The sequence below is a fragment of the Mobula birostris genome, chromosome 26, assembly GCF_030028105.1.
Source record: "Mobula birostris isolate sMobBir1 chromosome 26, sMobBir1.hap1, whole genome shotgun sequence".
NCBI classification, from domain to species: Eukaryota; Metazoa; Chordata; class Chondrichthyes; order Myliobatiformes; family Myliobatidae; genus Mobula; species Mobula birostris.
In genome coordinates, this window is record NC_092395.1 from 49,760,685 (window position 1) to 49,779,858 (window position 19,174).

Genomic DNA, 19,174 nt, shown 5'->3' on the forward strand with positions numbered 1-19,174 from the left:
CAGTTCATTGGCTATATTTAAGAGGGAGTTAGATATGGCCCTTGTGACTAAAGGGATCAGGGGGTATGAAGAGAAAGCAGGTACAGGGTTCTGAGTTGGATGATCAGCCATGATCATACTGAATGGCGGTGCAGACTCGAATGGCCTCCTCCTGCACCTATTTTCTATGTTTCTATGTCAATATTCCCAGTGAATACAGGCCCAGAGAATTCAAACACTCCTCAAACATTAACCCTTTCATTACTGGGGTCATTCTTGTGAACCTCGTCTGGACCCTCTGAGGAGAGCTGCCAAAGCTTGGTCATCTTTGAGGCCGAAGTATGCAGGTATTTCCATTGAATGGACAGTTGCAGGGCTGCGGGACCAGATGGCATCCCAGGGTGGGTACTCAGGATGTGCATGGCCCAACTGGCAGGTGTGTTTACAGACATTTTTAACCTCTCCCTCTCCCAGTGTAGAGTGCCCTCCTGCTTCAAAACATCCACCATTGTCCCCGTACCTGAAAAGACCAAGATAACATGTCTTAATGACTGGTGTCCTGTCGCACTCACCTCAATAATAAGCAAATGCTTTGAGAGGCTGGTCAAGGACTACATCTGCAGCATACTACCACCGAAACTGGACCCCCTACAGTTCTCCTACCAACACAACTGATCGACATATGACGCAACTACCACAGCTCTACAACCGTCCTTACACATCTGGAGAACAAGGATGCTTATGTGAGAATACTGTTCTTGGACTGTTCAGCATTCCACTCCATAATTCCCTCCAGGCTTGACAAGAAGCTCAGAGACCTCTGCCTTCACCCTGCCTTTTGCAGCTAGATCCTGGGCTTCCTGCCAGATTGCCAGCAGGTGGCAAGAGTGGGCTCCCTCATCTCTGCCCCTCAAGGCTGTGTCCTAGAGTGGTGTCAAGAAAACAACATCTCCTCAATGTCACAAAAACAAGGGAGCTGGTTGTGGACTACAGGAGGAATGGAGACAAGCTCATGCCTATTGACACCAACGGATCTGGGGTTGAGAGGGTGAACTCACCAAGGATCTCATGTGGTCTGTACATACCAGCTGTGTGATGAGAAAAGCACAACTGCACCTCTTTCACCTCAGACGGATGAAGAAGTTTGGTATGGATCCCCAAATCTTAAGGACTTTCTACAGGGGCACAATTGAGAGCATCCTGACTGGCTGCATCACTGGCAGGTATGGGAAATGTACTTCCCTCAATCGCAGAAATCAGCAGAGTGGTGCAGACAGCCTGGCGCGTTTGTAGATATGAATTATTCACATTTACAGAGACAGGTGTGTAAAAAGGGCCCGAAGGATTACTGGGGACCCAAGTCATCCCCATAACAAACTGTTCCAGCTGCTACCATCCAGGAGATGGTACCGCAGCATAAAAGCCAAGACCAACAGGCTCTGGGACAGCTTCTTCCACCAGCCACCAGGCTGATTAATTCACAGTGATACAATTGTATTTCTGTACTATATTGACTGTCCTGTTGTACATACTATTTATTACAAAGTACCATAAATTGCACATTGCACATTTAGACAGAAAAGTAAAGATTTTTGCTCATTTATACAAAGGACGTAGAAATCAAGGCAATTCAATTTACTCAGTCAGCCAATCTTCTATCCATGCTAGTACCTTTCCTATAATACTATGGGATCTTATCTTGTTGATCAGCCTCACGTGTGGCACCTTGTCAAAGGCCTTCTGAAAATCCAAGTTCACAACACCCATCTTTGTCTATCCTGCTTGTTACTTCCTCAAAGAATTCCAACAGATTTGTCAGGAAGGATGCCCCCTTTTGACGTTGACCTATTTTATCATGTGCCTCCAAGTACTCATCCTTCATAATAATAGTGTCCAACATTTTTCCAACCACTGAAGTCAGGCTAACTGGCTGATAATCTTCCTTCCCTTCTTACACAGTGGAGTGACATTTGCAATCTTACATTCATCAGTAAACATTCCAGAATCTAGTGATTTTTTTGAAAGAACATTACTAACACCTCCACAATCCCTTCAGCTACCTCTTTCATACTCTGGTGTGTAATCTATCTGCTCCAGTTTACTTATCTACCTTCAAACTTCTCAGCTTCCCAAGCACCTTCTTCTTAGTAATAATAACAATACTCACTTCTGCCCCTGACACTCAAGGAACCTAGGCTTAAATCCTAGGTCATCTTTAACCCACATAAGCTGTGATGAGCTTCCTTATGGGTTTGTGGATGGTATTAATCCAGTATTTCTTCAGGATCACGGCAATCCTTCCAGAAACTGAGGAAATACAGGGAAGACAAATGCTACTCCTCCCAACACAGAGCAGTTCTTTCTATTTTTATTAACTGTGTAAAAACTATTTTGGACACAGAGAGTCTCCATGAGGAAATAAGATGATTTTACATGACATTCCTACAGAACGGGCACAAGGTGAAAGAAATCAGTTGGGCCCTAAAAGGGTCCACGGAAAAACCAGGAAACCTGACAAGGAGAAACCAGTCACTACTGCCCGTCTTCCCTATATTTTCAAGGTCTCTAGAAGGATTGCCAGGATCCTGAAGAAATACTGGATGACCTGGGACACAGGACAGCTGGAGTTTACAGGATTCCCTGTGAAGGCAGAGTAGTATATATTGGCCACATGGAATGCACAGTGGGAACCCACATCAAGGAGCATAGGAGGGTGCATCTGTTTGGGTTACGTGGAGAAATTGGCAGTAGCAAAGCATAGCATTAGCAATTACCATAGAACTGACTTTGACAGCACAAAACTATTGTGCTGTGTCAATGGTTTTTGGGACCATCTGATGAAGGAAGCTATTGAAATAAAACTACAGGAAAAGAATTTTAACGAAGACGAAGGTCTCACTCTAAGTAAGAACTGGAATTCAATTGTAAACAAGGTGGGACAGCAGAAACCTGATTGGATGAGGACTAACTAATCAGGAGGGATGGAAGACAGGGGGAATAAATACCACTGGACTTACATGCCCAGGCATCATTCCGAAGGTGGCAGAGTTCACCTTCGAAACATTGGTTAAAATTGATACCTGTACCCAGCTGGAAGCCTAAGAAGAGTTTATTTCTCATATACACCAGGAAAGCACTAGATCCTTTTTCAAGTACCACAATCTTAACCAACTTTGCTACAACAGAATTGGAGGAAACAGAACAAAATTAATTCAAGAATAAAATTCTACAGATTTAACATACATGGAAAATCATAAACCAATGGCAAATATCAATTGCCTGTTTTGTTGCTCCAAACCTGTTGCACACATTGTATTTTCCATGTTTACTTAGTTCTGTGTTTGCCTTTAAAACAGCATAAAACACAATTAACATTAATTCATCCAAGCTATGAGATTAAAATGTTACACTTTCTCAACAGCTGCTCAGTTCTTCCTGGTGTTTCCCCTGAAAGAAAGATCTCAGTAGCTACTCACATCTTGCCTGATTACATCCCCCCAGGACTGAAAAAGCTGGAAAAAAATGAAATATGGACAAAGCATGAAAGATGTACTACAGATTCTTAAATCAGATATATTCCCAATTTTGTTATTTCAAAACATGATTTCCAGTTATTAAGGCAGAATAAAGTATTATCAAATTTACAGCCTCTGACAAAATTTACAGAAATTTTACTCTTTAGTTTCATTGGATGGTTTCATTTAACCATCTATTTCAATCCAAAATATATTTTTTTAAAGCAAGAGGACAAGCTTTAGATAAGCCTCAAGATATATCACTAGTAGAGCAGACCAATAAATCTCTCCAGGTACATGACAGCTCCTCAATATGTAATAACTTCCACAGTTGACAAGCTCAGTTTTGCCTGTTATGCTCTTCCTGAACAAAAGTCAGATCATACTCCTTTTTGAAAAATGCAACTAATAAAGGAGCATCTGAAATGGCCACCCAAACTGGAAGAAGCCCTTTCTGCCAGCAATGAAAGCACGTTAACATCCTATCAGCAGAGTCAAATATGTACTAAAATACTCCATTTCTCTTTCCCACTTTGGAGCGCTCCAATAGCAATAAATCTTGCACCTTTCTATTTCTGAAAATAGCATTTTTCAAAGAAAAGCACTTTGACACAAGTATCAAATGAAAACTTGACAACACAGCATCCTTATGAATTTCAGCTTTATGAGCAGAAATTAAATACATCTGCACTACTGGTCTGATGATATCTTCAAAGTAATTTTGCTACCAAATATTTTCCAAAATTAAAGTAACTTTCAAAATTTCAGTGTACAACTACTTGATGCAACTATTAAAAGCTTGATTAAGAAACCTACTGGAGGAACTCAGCAGGTCAATTAGCATCTGTGGAGGCAGAGTGTTGGGTTGAAATCATGCGGGAAAATTATCCCGATACAGGGTCTAAACCAGAAACATCAAAGATGCCCCTGCCTTCATAGATGCTGCCGAATTGACTGAGTTTTTGTAGCAGTTTGTTTTTAGCTCCAGATTCCAGTATCTTGCAGTCTCCAAAGTTTGTTCAAACTTTTTTTAAAAACACTGATACTGTCCCCTATCATTTGTCTGTTTTTCATTTAATGTATCTTGTGTCACTTATAAACATCGTGAGATAATTTGTTTCTTGCCAGCAGTCCACAACCAAATCTATTTTCACAAATGCAAATTGACATGTAAAAAGCATATCAAATGGTAGATCTGACTACTTATGGGCAAGGCTAAGTTATCGCACCTTAGGTATTTTGACCCCTTAAGCCAATATAGAGAAACAGGCAAGTTCAAGGATATTTCACAGAGCCAAAAACTCCAATTCTGAATTTTCTTTGCAACAATTAGTTATACATAATTGTGTTTTATACGCTGTGTAATTGAATGCTTTTTGTCTCATCCACAAAACAATATGAGCAGCACAGTAGCATAGCAGTTAGTGTAGCACTATGATAACACCAGCCACCCAGGTTCAATTCAACTTCAGTCTGTAAGTTTACATGTTCTTCCCATGACCATGTGGGTTTCCTCCAGGTGCTCTGGTTTCCTTCCACATTCCCAAAATGTACAGGTTAGAGGGTTAATCAGTTACGGTGATATAACTGGGGCTCGTTGGGCTGGAAGGACCTGTTACTGTGCTGCATCCCTAAATAAATACACTCTTACACATCAGATTTCAAAACTATGGGCACATCAAACAAGATTTCACAACAAGATGGACTCCATAATCCTACTTATCCAAGATAATAGGAAAAAGCACAGCTGCAACCCAGAACCCACAATCGCGTTCCATTCCATTAAATTATATGTTTTGCTGTGGTCAATTCAGACCTAATCAAGGATATGAGGGACAGCTTGGTAAACTGAACACCAAAGAAATCTGCACTAAGTTTTTGACTAGAAGCCATTTCTGAACAGTATAGAAGACAAACTTAAAACCTGATTTTTCTGCTAGTAGAAGACCCAATTCTGTTTCCACGTTTCCACTTCTTACCAAGAAATCTTACAATAGGGGTATGTAATTATGCCATAATTTGTACAGACAGACATGTTTATATTATCAACTTAATCTGTTTAAAGGCATTCTAGATTCCCCCACAGAAAGATCAACATAATACTCGCACAAATTATGAATCATGTTAAACATTATTTAAATATATTACAAGATAACCAGAACCAACACACTGATAACTCACACTTTAGAAATATACTTATAACAAAAAGCTAAAAGAACAAGTATACAAAAAGTGAAAGCATCTACCTTGAAAAGTCTTATTCAAAGCATCAAATATCTGACACCCGAGCGCACCTTGTTGATGGGGTGATGGGGGGGAATCACATGAACAAATAACCTGAGTGGCAATCTTCCTTAAATGCTGCTTTGTATTGTCAGAATAGCTTTAGGGTTTCCAATGCTAATATATAGTTTACAAGAGCATTCACTGATTTGTTTTGCCCCAAAGTATTCTACATCTTTTTAGAATTGAGGCCACATTCCAAGCAGCCGCAATATTATTTTCCATTGTAAAAGCAGATTTCTATCTTGTAACCAGGTCAAGAAGTGGATGAAATCAAAGAGGAAGAGATCAAAAACTATTATAACCATTAACAATGGACTAGATTTTGGTCTTGGATCAAGAAGCTTTACAGAATAATTGTGATACTGCTTTGGAAAGAATTTTGAACAATACCTTTTGAAAATACTTACAATTTATAAAATTTTAGAGACTATTTAGTCACCCTCCGATAAAGTTAAATTATGAGGAAAGGACTAGCGATTAGTGCCCAAAATCAACTGGCCTTAAAGTTACGGTGAACATCTTTCTTGAAGTTCTACAGTACTTTGGTGTAGGTATCTCTACTGTTCCAAGATTGAAACAATAAACAAATTATTTCTAAATCAGGACAATATTTAACCTAGAAAGGAATTTACAGTTGGAGCCCCAAGTACCGAATATTCTCAGCCTTCTCAGTTGAGAGTTTTGGAGCATTGTAGAAATACCCTTGGCAATTAATTGCGTTACATTTTGTTGATGAAATGCACTGCATTTAAAGTATTCTGCTTGTGAAGACAGTGTGACAGGCTGAGTGCCAATAAACCCGTCCACTGATCATGCCAAGCTTTAAGTGTTGTAACTGCACTCATCCGAGTCACGTGGACAGCATTTCATCATATGCCTAGTGCGCTGTAGGAGGGAAGAGCTGAAGAATTGAATCATGTTACTGAAGATCAGCACGGACAAAGACGAATGACTTCCCCAGAGTCAGTGAGTGGTTGGCAGGTCCCAGTGTCGGAGTTCCATAGCGCAGAAGGAACAAAGGCCAATGCCCCCTGTGGGTTCACAAGTTTCAAGGCCAAGTGTTCAAGTCTGTCATTGGCGAGCCTAGAGTTCAAGGCCTACTGTTCAGTGATCGGCAGGGGGCTGGTGTTAATGAAAAAGATTGAAGACCTGGGGGGGGGGGGCAGGGAAGGAGTCAAATTGCAAGTCTGGATGTCGAGCCCCTGTGAATCTGGGTGAGTTCACTGGAGTAGTCAAAGGCCCAATACCTGCGCGCTCAAGTCCAAATCCCTGGCTGAGAGGAAGGAACTGTGCTTGCTTTGCTGTTGTCTTGTTGCTTGTGTTTTGTTTTGTGTTCTGTGTTGTTCTACGAGCATTGTAGGCATGCTATGTTGGTGCCAGAATGCGTGGCAAGACTTGCATGCTGCCCCCATTTACTAATTTTCTTTTCAGTGCTGGGAGGGGTGGATATGATAAAGACTTGAATATCGAACAGCAGCCCACCAAGATACTCCAGTGGTGATTATTTGGTGATGGTATGCCACTGAGCATCAGGGTAGATATGATATCAAAACTGGATCTAGCACAGATTAGAAGTCATCTCCAGGTAAAGAACAGATTCTGTTTCTATAGGTGGCCATATATCAGGAGAAAAAAAGCACTAGGAATGGAACCATATCTCCACAATACTGTATTGAACGCATGTGCAACTAATGATGATGGGAGTTCATTCACATGCAGGGATGCTCACAAGTTGGGTGTTCATAGCCTGGGGAAGGCGTATACTTATCAATCCATCTCTAAGCATTACTCAGGTCTTGATACAGCCTTTGGCGGCCTACAGCATACTCAACAACTGAGCAATACAAAAATATTTCAGCAAAGCAATATACTCTTTGAACTTCTACATCACAGAAGAGGTAATTTATCCCATTTATTCAGCCATCTTTGCTTCCAGAGATGCAACAGTACCCTTCAATCTGAAAATCTCAATAAACAAGACATGCTTTTTGTGACATTCCTAGACAACTTATCTGCAGTTTATGAACCCTGCAATCGTAGGGAGGCAAGGGACTTAGGTTGCATTCATAAACAGCAGCTGCTATTGCATAATCTTTGATGGTGGTCCAGAGAAGTAAATAAGACAAATTGCCAGACAAAAAGACGGAGATTTATGATTCAACCCTTTACCATAAATACGTGAGCAGATGTACTCAAATGGTATAGCAAGGCAGCCTGTTGTTAAAGCCTGTCAGTCATGGGTGCTTGCTCAGCATTGGCTGACACAGCATTCTAATTCTCACACTCTTATAGAGATCCAAACTTGTTATCAACAGGCTGCGGAATGGTTCACACATTCACTTCTCAGGGACAACAAGCAGAAGGATGTGGACAAGAGTCCCAGTTCCTTGTTCACATATATGAGATCTTACATAAAAGATGTGGCATATGCCAAATAAAGACATAACAGTTAAATTTTTTGTCCATTTCCCAAAAGCAAAAAGTCACAAGGACTCAAAATGACCAAAAGCAGAATATGGAGCTTAATTGCCATCTTGTGTGCCCCTTGAATAAAGATCACAGCCTGTATTAAATGTAATCAGTGCTTCTGAGTTGTAACAGCACTCCCAAAGCACAAGACCATAAGTAGCATTAAACTCAGCTGTTGCTACCAGTACATCTTCCACACTGAATACAACTTAATTTTACATCCAAGGATCAGACAATAGAAACTTAGTTCTTGCATTGCACATAGTATACAAATTATTTTGTCCATTGTAGTTATGGATTTTATCAATAAAGGAATAGTTTGCAGAGTGATGATTCTTTATGGATTTAGTTTCAGGTGTGGAAAGTTCTAACATTATACTTATGATGCAAAATTTACTAATAGGTTAGAATTTTTAAAGCATTCTAGACCCAAGGATAAATAAAAGCTGAAATGGAAACAAACACAACGAAATTAAATGAAAAGCAAATGGGAAAACTGAAATTTTCAATTAAAACTGAGCATGCTGGAAATATTTGGCAGGTCAGTTCAAAAAACATGAACCCTATTGCCTTTTCCACAGATGTTGCCTGACTTGAAAATATTTCCAATTTTTTTTACTGTAAAACTCAAATATTCTTACAGAAAACCTTATGAAATATTATGAACATTAAAATTACACTAAAAAATTGGAAAGATGACTGCCAGCATATTAAACTGGATACTCGTGGATAACCAGTGAATAAGCATAACAAAACAACAATGCCGAGGTCATACTAGGATGCAGTCAACCAAAAATATCACTGGCATCAAAACAGATTTTATAAAGGGATCATCCCTTGCATTATTTTGTCTGCCTAATATTCCTGGTGCCAAATCTTTCAACCTTTGAGGAGATACAAGAGAAGAACAGGGAGACTTTCAAACACTGAACCTTTGTACCATGCCAGACTAACTCATTGCAAAGCTGAGATGGAATATACAGCAAATTTGTCTGTCACTCAAGGATTAGCACCATGAAAAAATGCTTTATGTACATTGAATAATAAGAAACTTAAGCTTTCGATATAATGCTTTTTGATTTTAAAACACTACACAGAAACTCACTTTCAAAAGAAAAATGCTAATTGCTACATAATGTCTGCATCAAAGTTATCATTTAGTTGCTATCCACCAATCAGTCAGAAATATACTAATTAAAATGTATTGAAACCACTAAAACATTGGCAAGAAAGCAGCAGAATTCCTCTACACAATGAAGTCGCAGTTTTATTTAAAACATCAAAATGATCATCTACGATCCAGCAAAATATTACAGGAAATTCGCTTTTTATTTTACATTAGATCAGAATTACCCTAAAATTTTGTATTTTCAAAGCAGATTTAATCCTGTCTAATACTGTTCGGATGTCTCAAGTTACCCATCATTCCAATAGCTACTTCCTGTTTGCCAGTTTTAGCTTATATCCCGTATGTGTCTGTCTAACGCTAAATAATTACTTAAAACAGTAAATGGTCAGTTCTCCAAATCGAACATATACTATAATTCCTATTTTCAATTCATGTTGGGGGGGGGGCAGAGAAGAGAAGCGGTCTCGAGGCAAATAATCTTACTTTATAACACCCTTCCCTATAATTTTAATGAAACGTTCTTTGGTTTACCGATTTGACTAATTCATTAAATGTCACAAATCCGCTTCACTTTCAATAAGCGTGCTTGCAGCCACCTCACAAGGATTACGGTTAACTTTAAAAAGATGGCAATAAGTACAACAGTTGGTCACCATTTTAAATTAAGACAACTAAAAGCATAACAGTTGTTTAAAACTTTATGGACACTTTTGGAAAATCATTGTGCGTGTGATTTGTGGAAAAATTGGAATCACTGTGTTATAAAGAATGTTAATTTTGGAAGCTGCCATGGTTTAGAGGAATTCCGCTGCTTCACACAGCTCACAGAATGGTCATCAAGCTCTGCCAAAGCCACAGATCTCGGGAAATTTCCCATCCGACCAGTCTTAATCGGCCCTGAGTACATTCACTCATCATGGATCTGAGAATCAAAGCCTGCTCGCTAGGCCGCGTTCACTCCGTTCTTTCACATACATACACTTCTCACACTCAGACCCGGGATGGCAGAGGGCCCGATCCCGGGGCCTGCGTGCAAACACACGGCCTGGTTCTTACATTGGCATCCTTGTCTATGGCCTGGAGCAGCTGGTCCTTGATCTGCTGCGGGGTGGGTGTCATTTGGCGGCGGTGCGGCGGCGGCGGCGTGGCGGTGGAGGGGGTGGGGGGAGGAGTAGGTGGGGGGAAAAGGGAAAGGAAAGGGACGGGGAGCTAGGGGAGGGAGGCCCGCTAACAAGAGACGCAGAGTCTGAGGAAGTAGCTGCGAAGAGAGGCGGCTGCAACAAGGCCGGTCGGAACCGTCATATTCCGTCGCGACACAGCCGAGTAACTCCGTGTGTCCAGTGTGCGCCTCACTTTCTCCGGCTGTGTGTCACTGCCTGAAGCGAAGCCGCACCACACGACCAGAGCCGGCCCGTCCCGAACGGAGCAAACACTGAACCGAGTCGGACTGGAGCCGTGCGCTGCACCATGGGAATCCAGCTCTCCGACTTGCGCGCGTCACAATCTACGCGCGAGAACATCACCGGCTCCACGCGTGCGCGCGCGTAAAACAAAATAACGCCTGGGTGCGCCGGCGCGCGCGGGATGAGCGGGTCAATGCCGGTGCGCGCGCGCGCCCACGCGGTAACAGTCGCGCCACGTGGTTGAGCGCGCTGGCCTGGGCGGCACTGTGGCTGGAAGCACCCACGCCAAGGTGCGCACCTCCACGCCGGAGCAGCGTGCTGCGCGGGAACAGGCGCCACGTTACTATGGTAACGGAGCCGTCGTTGGCGAGCATGGGGCAGCCACTTATTTTCATTTCAACTAATGGTAACCATCGTATTCGGGTCAACTAGAATGTTTATGTATAACATGTTATTGTTGTTATTTGCTGTTAAGAAAATTTATTGTAGACTCGGAGGAGAGACTGGGAGTATCGGCCGAGTTGGGCCGCAGCATACCTGCGTTACGTTGCCACTATTGGCTGGAGGGCCTGACCAGAGTAGCATGTTGAATCAACCGCTTCCACACCCAGTCTTTACCTGTCTTTCATAAAAGTCCTGACGAAGGGTCTCGGCCCGAAACGTCGACTGCACCTCTTCCTAGAGATGCTGCCTGGCCTGCTGCGTTCACCAGCAACTTTGATGTGTGTTACCTGTCTTTTGACATTGATTGATGTAACCCATGGACATTCAGTCATCAGTACGTACATGTTGTTTGAAACAGCCAACCAGTTAGTTCTACTTACACGTCCTTTAACCTTTGGCCTTTATTTCTTTTTGCCTGCAGTTCCTGGTACCCCCACTTACCTAAACCCATTTGGAGTTATGTGTGGACCCTGAGGAGGATGCAGTGAAGATATGGAACATATTAATCCAGTGGGCAGGACACAGCTAATGGAATGTGAAGAGGTAATCTACTTCGATAGAAAAAACACAGTTTTTTAAATGATAACAGAAGGAAATCTGCAGATGCTGGAAATTCAAGCAACACACACAAAAAATGCTAGTGAACGCAACAGGCCAGGCAGCATCTATATGAAGAGGTACAACCCTTTTGGATAAATTTAAGTGTCTTATTGGAACAAATTAGTGGAACTCAACTTCCACATAACCCTGTATTATTTGTATTAGGTGATATTGAAGGGATAAAGCCGAAACTTAAATTGAATAAATATCAGAAAGAATTTATAAAAATTGCATTGGCAGTAGCTAAGAAGACTATAGCAGTTACTTGGAAATCTGATTCGTATTTAAGTATGAATCGTTGGAATAATGAAATAGCTAGTTCTATTCCACTCGAAAAAATTACTTATAATTTAAGAGATAAATATGTAACATTTTTGAATATTTGGCGCCCTTATTTACAAAAGATAGGATGGCATATTTAAGTGCTCCGATAAAGATCTTGGTACCTTGGGGAAAGTAACGAATAAGTATACCAAATTTATTTTGAATTCCATGGAGCATGTGGAAACCTTCCAATACCCAGGCGGCTCTTTTTTTTTTCTTCTTTTTTAGGAAGGACTTTATATGGGGGGGGGGAGGGTAGATATTATCTTTTCATGTATTCTTTTTGAAAACTCAATAAAAATTATATTAAAAAAGAGGTACAGTCGATGTTTCGGGTCAGGAGGCTTTGTCAGGACTAACTGAAAGAAGAGATAATAAGAGATTTGAAAGGGGAGGGGGAGGGGGAGATCTGAAGTGATAGGAGAAGACAGGAGGGGGAGGGATGGAGCTAAGAGCTGGAGAAGGATCATGGGATGGGAAGCCTGGGGAGAAAGAGAAGGGGAGAGGGGAGCCCGGAGGGTGGAGAACAGGCAAGGAGTTATAGTGAGAGGGACAGAGGGAGAAAAAAGGGGGGAAAATAAAAAAATATAAAATAAATAAATGAGTAAATAAAGGATAGGGTATGAAGGGGAGGAAGGTTGGAGCCTACCCAGACAGAATATAAGGTGGTGTTCCTCCAACCCGAGTGTGGCTTCATCTTGACAGTAAAAAAGAGTCCGTGAGTAGACATATCAGAATGGGAATGGGATGTGGAATTAAAATGTGTGGCCACTGGGAGATCCTGCTTTCTCTGGCGGACAGAGCGTAGGTGTTCAGCGAGACGGTCTCCCAGCCTGTGTCGGGTCTCGCCAATATATAGAAGGCCGCATTGGGAGCACCGGATGCAGTATATCACCCCAGCCGACTCACAGGTGAAGTGTCGCCTCACCTGGAAGGACTGTCTGGGGCCCTGAATGGTGGTGAGGGAGGAAGTGTAAGGGCATGTGTAGCACTTGTTCCGCTTAAAAGAATAAGTGCCGGGAGAGAGATTGCTGGGAAGGGATTCGGGGGGGTGGGGGTGGGAAACGAATGGACAAGGGAGTGATCCCTGCGGAAAGCAGAGGGTGGGGGAAGGAAAAGATGTGCTTAGTGGTGGGATCCCGTTGGAGGTGGCGGAAGTTACGGAGAATTATATGTTGGACCTGGAGGCTGGTGGGGTGGTAGGTGAGGACGAGGGACACCCTATCCTTAGTGGGGTGGCTGGAGGATGGGGTGAAAGCAGATGTGCGTGAAATAGGGGAGATGCGTTTGAGAGCAGAGTTGATGGTGGAGGAAGGGAAGCCTCTTTCTTTAAAAAAGGAAGACATCTCCTTCGTCCTGGAATGAAAAGCCAATGATGAGAGTTTGAAATTTGTTGGTATTCAGGGGGATCTGTGTATCGTTTAATACATATAATTTTAAATTGACATGGAGAAGAAGTAAGTATTCAGAAAGACAAACAGTATGTATTGGTCTGTATTACAAGAGAATTTGAGTGCAAGAATAGAGACATCTTACTCTGATTATGTAGAACTTTGGTGAGATTATTTTGTTCCAGATCTGTATTGTGTATTAGACTTTTCGGGCTGTTGGGTGTTATTCCCATTGATACCCCAACATATTTTTTTAAATCGCTACTTTTAACTGTAACAGAGTATGTTAATAAATTTCCCATTGTACCCTTAAAGCTTAAAGAAGGTGTGGAAAATGTGGCTCCTGCCAGTTGAAAGAAAATGAGGGCAACAGGACCTCAGTGAGTTGACAGGGGTATGGGAATTAGGGCCCAATTAAGTTGAAGGGAAGTGTGGGAACCAAACCCAGCAACTTGAAATGGAACATGGGATCTAGAACCCCAGTATGTTGGAATGAATTCAGGACCCTGGTGAGTGGGAAGAGACTATGGGCTCCAGGGCCCTAGTTAGTTAGTATTGAAAGCAGGATCCATGGCCCCAGTGAGATATAAGAACTTATTGAATGGTGGAACAGACTTAAGGGACTGTGTCAGTTTTCCCTATGGATGATACAAGGAGTGAAAATTGTGAATTCAAAGAAAGTAAGGAACTCAGGAAAATTACAATCATCAGGAAGTGGAAGCTTCAGCCACTGAACTAAACGATTTGATCCTCAGTGGAACCAGTGTTAACTTTGATTATAGATTGAATTGTTTTTGATTATCTATTAAACACATCTACCTATGTTTCATCGACTATACAAAAGCTTTTGACACTGTCAGACACCAAGATCTTCTGGAAATGCTTCAAAATCTTGACGTAGATGGGAAAGATACACGTTTCATAAGAAACATACTGGGACCAGACAGCATCCATCAGAATAGAAGGAGAAATGAGTGAGTATGTGAATATCATAAGAGGAGTCAGGCAAGGTTGTGTCTTTTCACCAGACTTATTCAACCTGTATAGTGAAAATATATTGAGAAGCATCAAAGACATCAAAGGATTCACAGTTGGAGGCCATAATATAAATAACATCAGATATGCTGATGACATCCTAATAATAGCTGGCTCAGAAACAAAACTTCAAGAACTACTCACTATAATGGCAGCAGAAAGTAATCGCAGAGGCCTCTCGGTCAACACCAAGAAGACAGAAAGCATGGTAATCTCCAGAAAGTCAAACATCCCACAATGTGTGATCAAGATCGGAAATACAAACATCAAACAAGTCAACAAATTCAGATATCTTGGTAGCCTAATAACAAGAGATGACAGGTGCAATACAGATATCAAATACAGAATAGCAATGGCAAAAGAAGCTTTCCAAAAAAGGAAGACCATATTAACAGACAGAAAGATGAGCATGTACACAGAATACTGCAGTGCCACATTTATTCTGTCTTGACTTATGGAAGTGAATGCTGGACCATTTCCCCAGCAATGGAAAAGAGACTAGAAGCAGCTGAATTATGGTTCTACAGGAGAATGTTAAAAATATCATGGACCACACACACATCAAATGAAGAAGTTAGAAGAGCCCAGGCAGTTAGATCACTCATTCCAACAATAAGAGAAAGACAATTCAGATTCCTAGGACACGTCATACGGAAAGATGAACTAGAAAAACTCGTACTCTCCGGAAAGATTGAGGAGAGCAAACCTAGAGAAAGACCTTGCCTTATGTACATCAAAAGCCCAGCCAGGTGGCAACATATCGAGAAAATGGAAGTCATCCTAAGAACGAGGGATAGACCTATATGGAAAACCATGGTCACCAACGTCCATGTTGGATATGGTACCTAGACAGACAGATTAAACACGGATTAAATTGGTTGGTAGGGAGATACCTCAATGTTGACAAAGATTAATTGTAGAAGATCTTAATTACATTAATTTGAATAGGGTAAAGAAACTGGAGGACAAATAACAAAAAGAACATTTTCCTAGAAGAGAGATGTGTTTTTAATTTGTCGATGATCATAAAATCAACAAAGGTCATTGTGAGCAAACCAGCAATGATTGAAGAATAATGTATGAATCCACTGATTCGTCAGACTTCAGATTTGCTGAGATTTCATAGAAGATGTGTAATGCTGTGAACTGCTGGGGCATTTTGAAGAATGTCCAGACACATTCTGATGAATCCCACCGGCAGACAGAACTATGAGATAAAGGTGATTGCAAGGAACTACATTTGCTCAGAAATTTAGCTATACACTCAGTTTGCATGGAGCTGGGAAGCAGCCATGGAAACCTAATGGATGTGCAAGAGAGAAAATTGTCTTTGATTCTAGCATCAGTACATAGAACTGTACGGCACAGGAACAGGCTTCTTGGCCTGCCTTGTCTGCCCAATCATGATGCCAACCTAACTTTCCCATCTGCTTGCACACAGTCCTTAACCCTCAGTTCTCTGCCTGATAAGGAGTCTATCTAAATGCCCCTTAATCATTTAACAACTTCCCCTAACAGCGCATTCTGTAATGAGAAATCTACGATTTGGTATTTAAAGAGCGTAAATAGTGAACGTAATGTGATCTGGTTGAGTGGTGTTGTAGCAACAACCTTGTACTCAATGTCAGTAAGACCAAGGAATTGATTGTGGCCTTCAGGAAGGGTAAATCAAAGAAATACACACCAGTCCTCATCAAGGGATCAGAAGTGGAGAATGTGAACGGTTTCAAGTTCTGGATGTTAACATCTCTGAGACCTATCTTGAGCCCAACATATTGATGTAATTACAAAGAAGGCATGACAGTGACTATATTTCATTAGGAGTTTGAGAAGAATTGATATATCACCAAAAGACACTTGCAAGTTTCTACATATGTACCAGGGAGAGCATACTAATTGGTTGCATTATTGTCTGGTTTGGTGGGGCCACTACACAGGATCAGAAAAAAGATTTGGAAAATTGTAAGCTCAACCAGCTCCATCATGGGTACAAAACTCCCCAGCATCGAGGACACCTTCAAAAGGCGATGCATCATTAAGGACTTCCATCACCCAGGACTTGCCCTCTTCTCATTGTTGCCAAAGAGGAGGAGGTACAGGAGCATGAAGGTTTCAGGAACAGCTTCTTCCCCTCTGCCATCATTTATTGTTTATATATTAATTGTAATTTATAGTTTTTATTACTATGTATTGCAATGTACTTCAGCTGCAAAGCAACAAATTTCATGGCATATGCCAGTGATGTTAAATCTGACTTTCACAATATTTTCTATATGCAATGGATTTTGATTAATTTGGACACATCAGGGCCAGTACATTTTGGCCCAATTAGCCAAAGTGTCATGGAAATAGTTAAAACGGTATTTATAAAAAAATAGACAAACTACCATTTAACTGAGTAACCAATTATGTATTCAAATGAAATATAGGACGAATTAGAGCACCACCAGTACTACTACGGTACTATATAACTGCGTTATTTCCTAATAGTAATTGATGAAGGAATTCACCCAGTATACACTGCTGTGTTCATTTGATTGACTGTAAATGAGCAAAATCAGTACAGATACCTAGTGCAGATAGTGGACTGCCTTCGTTGCTTTTTGAATTGGCATCCGTTGGCCCAGATAGATAACAAAACATCAGCACACACAACTGTTGCTATTTAAAGGCTGTTCGCTCTAAGCATGGTGTAGTGTCTAACAGTCACACAAGTGCACACGACTGACACTAGTTAGAAGCTGTTCAGCAAGAGTATCCTGTTCCAATTAAGTGGCGTAGTATCCCAAATAAATAAAGGGAATCCGGCTAAGTTCTCAATTAGTTTATGTTCCAAATAAGCAGCTGCCCCGATTATCTGATGTCCTAATTAACTAGAATCCCCCGTAGAATGGAAATTTATTTGTTTCAATCAAAAATCAAAGTCTTAAATTTGAATAATGTAAAATATTAAGATAAGGGACATAAGTTAGCTCTGGTGTACTAGGAAGCTTCAGTAAAAGAGATGATAGCAAACAAACAATAGCTAACATTTAAGTAATCAATATATTTCCAATTAAGGTAAAGTGCAACAGAAAATTTGGTCCAAATATTGTTATCGTGGTTAAAGGCAGTATCTATCATCAAGGATCCCCATCGTCCACTCTATGCTCTCCTCTAACTGCTGCCATCGTGAAGGAGGAGCCTTGGGTCCCATGCCGCAGGTTCATGAACAGTTATTACCCTTCAATCATCAGGCTCCTGAACCACTGTAGATAACTGCACTTGTCTATAAACTGAACTGTGGAACAACCTGTGGACTTACTTTCAAGGACTCTGCAACTTACGTACTCAGTGTTAGTTAGTTAGTTAGTATTTGCAAAGTTGTCCATTTTTTTTGCACATTGATTGTCCGTCTTCGTAGATTTTTTCATTGGTTCTACTGTATATTGTTCTACTGTGAATGCTTGCAAGAAAATGAATCTGAGGCTAGTACCTTTCTCTACGTCTTATAACAAACAACTATGAACTCAGAGTGGATCAATCATAAACGTTTTTATTTACTTGCAAGGAAAGACCATCACCGCACAAGAGCCGGTGATAGCTCCAATAAAACATTAGTCACTCCTTTATACACAAGTGTTATCTACCTGCACCAGATTAAGGACAGGGTGCATTCTGTTAGTCTGCTTAATTAGTATACTTGCTATTCTTCCAGTAACCAAATCCGCTTGTCTATCTGCAATTTGTCATATACTCAAGATCCATTGGCATGATGTTGCACTCTGGTACAATACAGGCAACACACATAAAATGCTGGAGGAACTCTGCAGGCGAGGCAACATCTATGGAAAAGAGTAAACGATCAAAGTTTCAGGCCAAGTCCCTTCATCGGGACTGGAGAAAAAAGATGAAAAGTCAGAGTGAGGTTGGGGGAGGGGAGGAAGAAATACAAGGTGAAAGGTGAACCTGGAAAGGGGGGGATTGCTAAGATAAAGAGCTGAGGAGTTGTTTGGTGAAAGAGATAAAGGACTGGAGAAGGGGGGAATCTGATAGGAGAGGACAGAAGGCCATGGAAGAAAGGCAGGGGAGAGGAACGCCAGAGGGAAGTGATTGGCAGGTAAGGTGATAAGGTGAGAGAGGGAAATTAGAATGGGGAATGATGAAGGAGAAGTGGGGGGGGGCATTGCCAGAAGTTAGAGAAGTCGATGTTCATGCCATCAGGTTGGAGGTTACCCAAACGGAATATAAGGTGTTGCGCCTCCAACCGGAGTGTGACCTCATTTTGGCAGCAGAGGTGATAGGCTGACATGTCGGAACAGGAATGGGAAGTGGAATTAAAATTGGGTGGCTCAAATAGTTGACTGTTTGCTCTTTTCCATCGATGCTGACTGGTTTGCTGAGTTTCTCCAGCATTTTGTGTGTTGCTTGGATTTCCAGCATCTCACATTTTCTCTTGTTTGTGACTAGTATAATACAAGTTCCATTTTGTTACAGACAAGATGCCATTTTGTGACTACAAGTACATTTCCACAATGGTAACATATACATACTTTGATAATAAATTTATTTTGAACATTGAACTTGAAGAACAGTAGGATTAAGGAAAACCCCAAGGCA

General features: G+C 41.2%; 2 protein-coding genes across 3 annotated transcripts in view; one reads left to right on the forward strand and one right to left on the reverse strand.

The window, feature by feature from the left end:
* The window catches only part of crsp7 (cofactor required for Sp1 transcriptional activation, subunit 7), a 171,585-nt gene extending 160,733 nt beyond the window's left edge, over window positions 1-10,852 (reverse strand). Inside the window, exon 1 of the mRNA XM_072244068.1 lies at window positions 10,435-10,852. Coding sequence (XP_072100169.1) covers window positions 10,435-10,497 — 63 coding nt within the window. The 5' untranslated portion in view covers window positions 10,498-10,852. The remainder of the gene's footprint in view (window positions 1-10,434) is intronic.
* Window positions 10,853-11,059: 207 nt separating this feature from the next.
* tmem38a (transmembrane protein 38A) overlaps window positions 11,060-19,174 on the forward strand; it is a 122,264-nt gene continuing 114,149 nt past the window's right edge. The window contains exons 1-2 of one of the 2 annotated variants that reach the window (XM_072244441.1): window positions 11,060-11,187; window positions 11,647-11,768. The gene's annotated coding sequence lies outside the window, so the exon portion shown is untranslated. The remainder of the gene's footprint in view (window positions 11,188-11,646; window positions 11,769-19,174) is intronic. The other variant, XM_072244443.1, reaches the window with a different exon arrangement.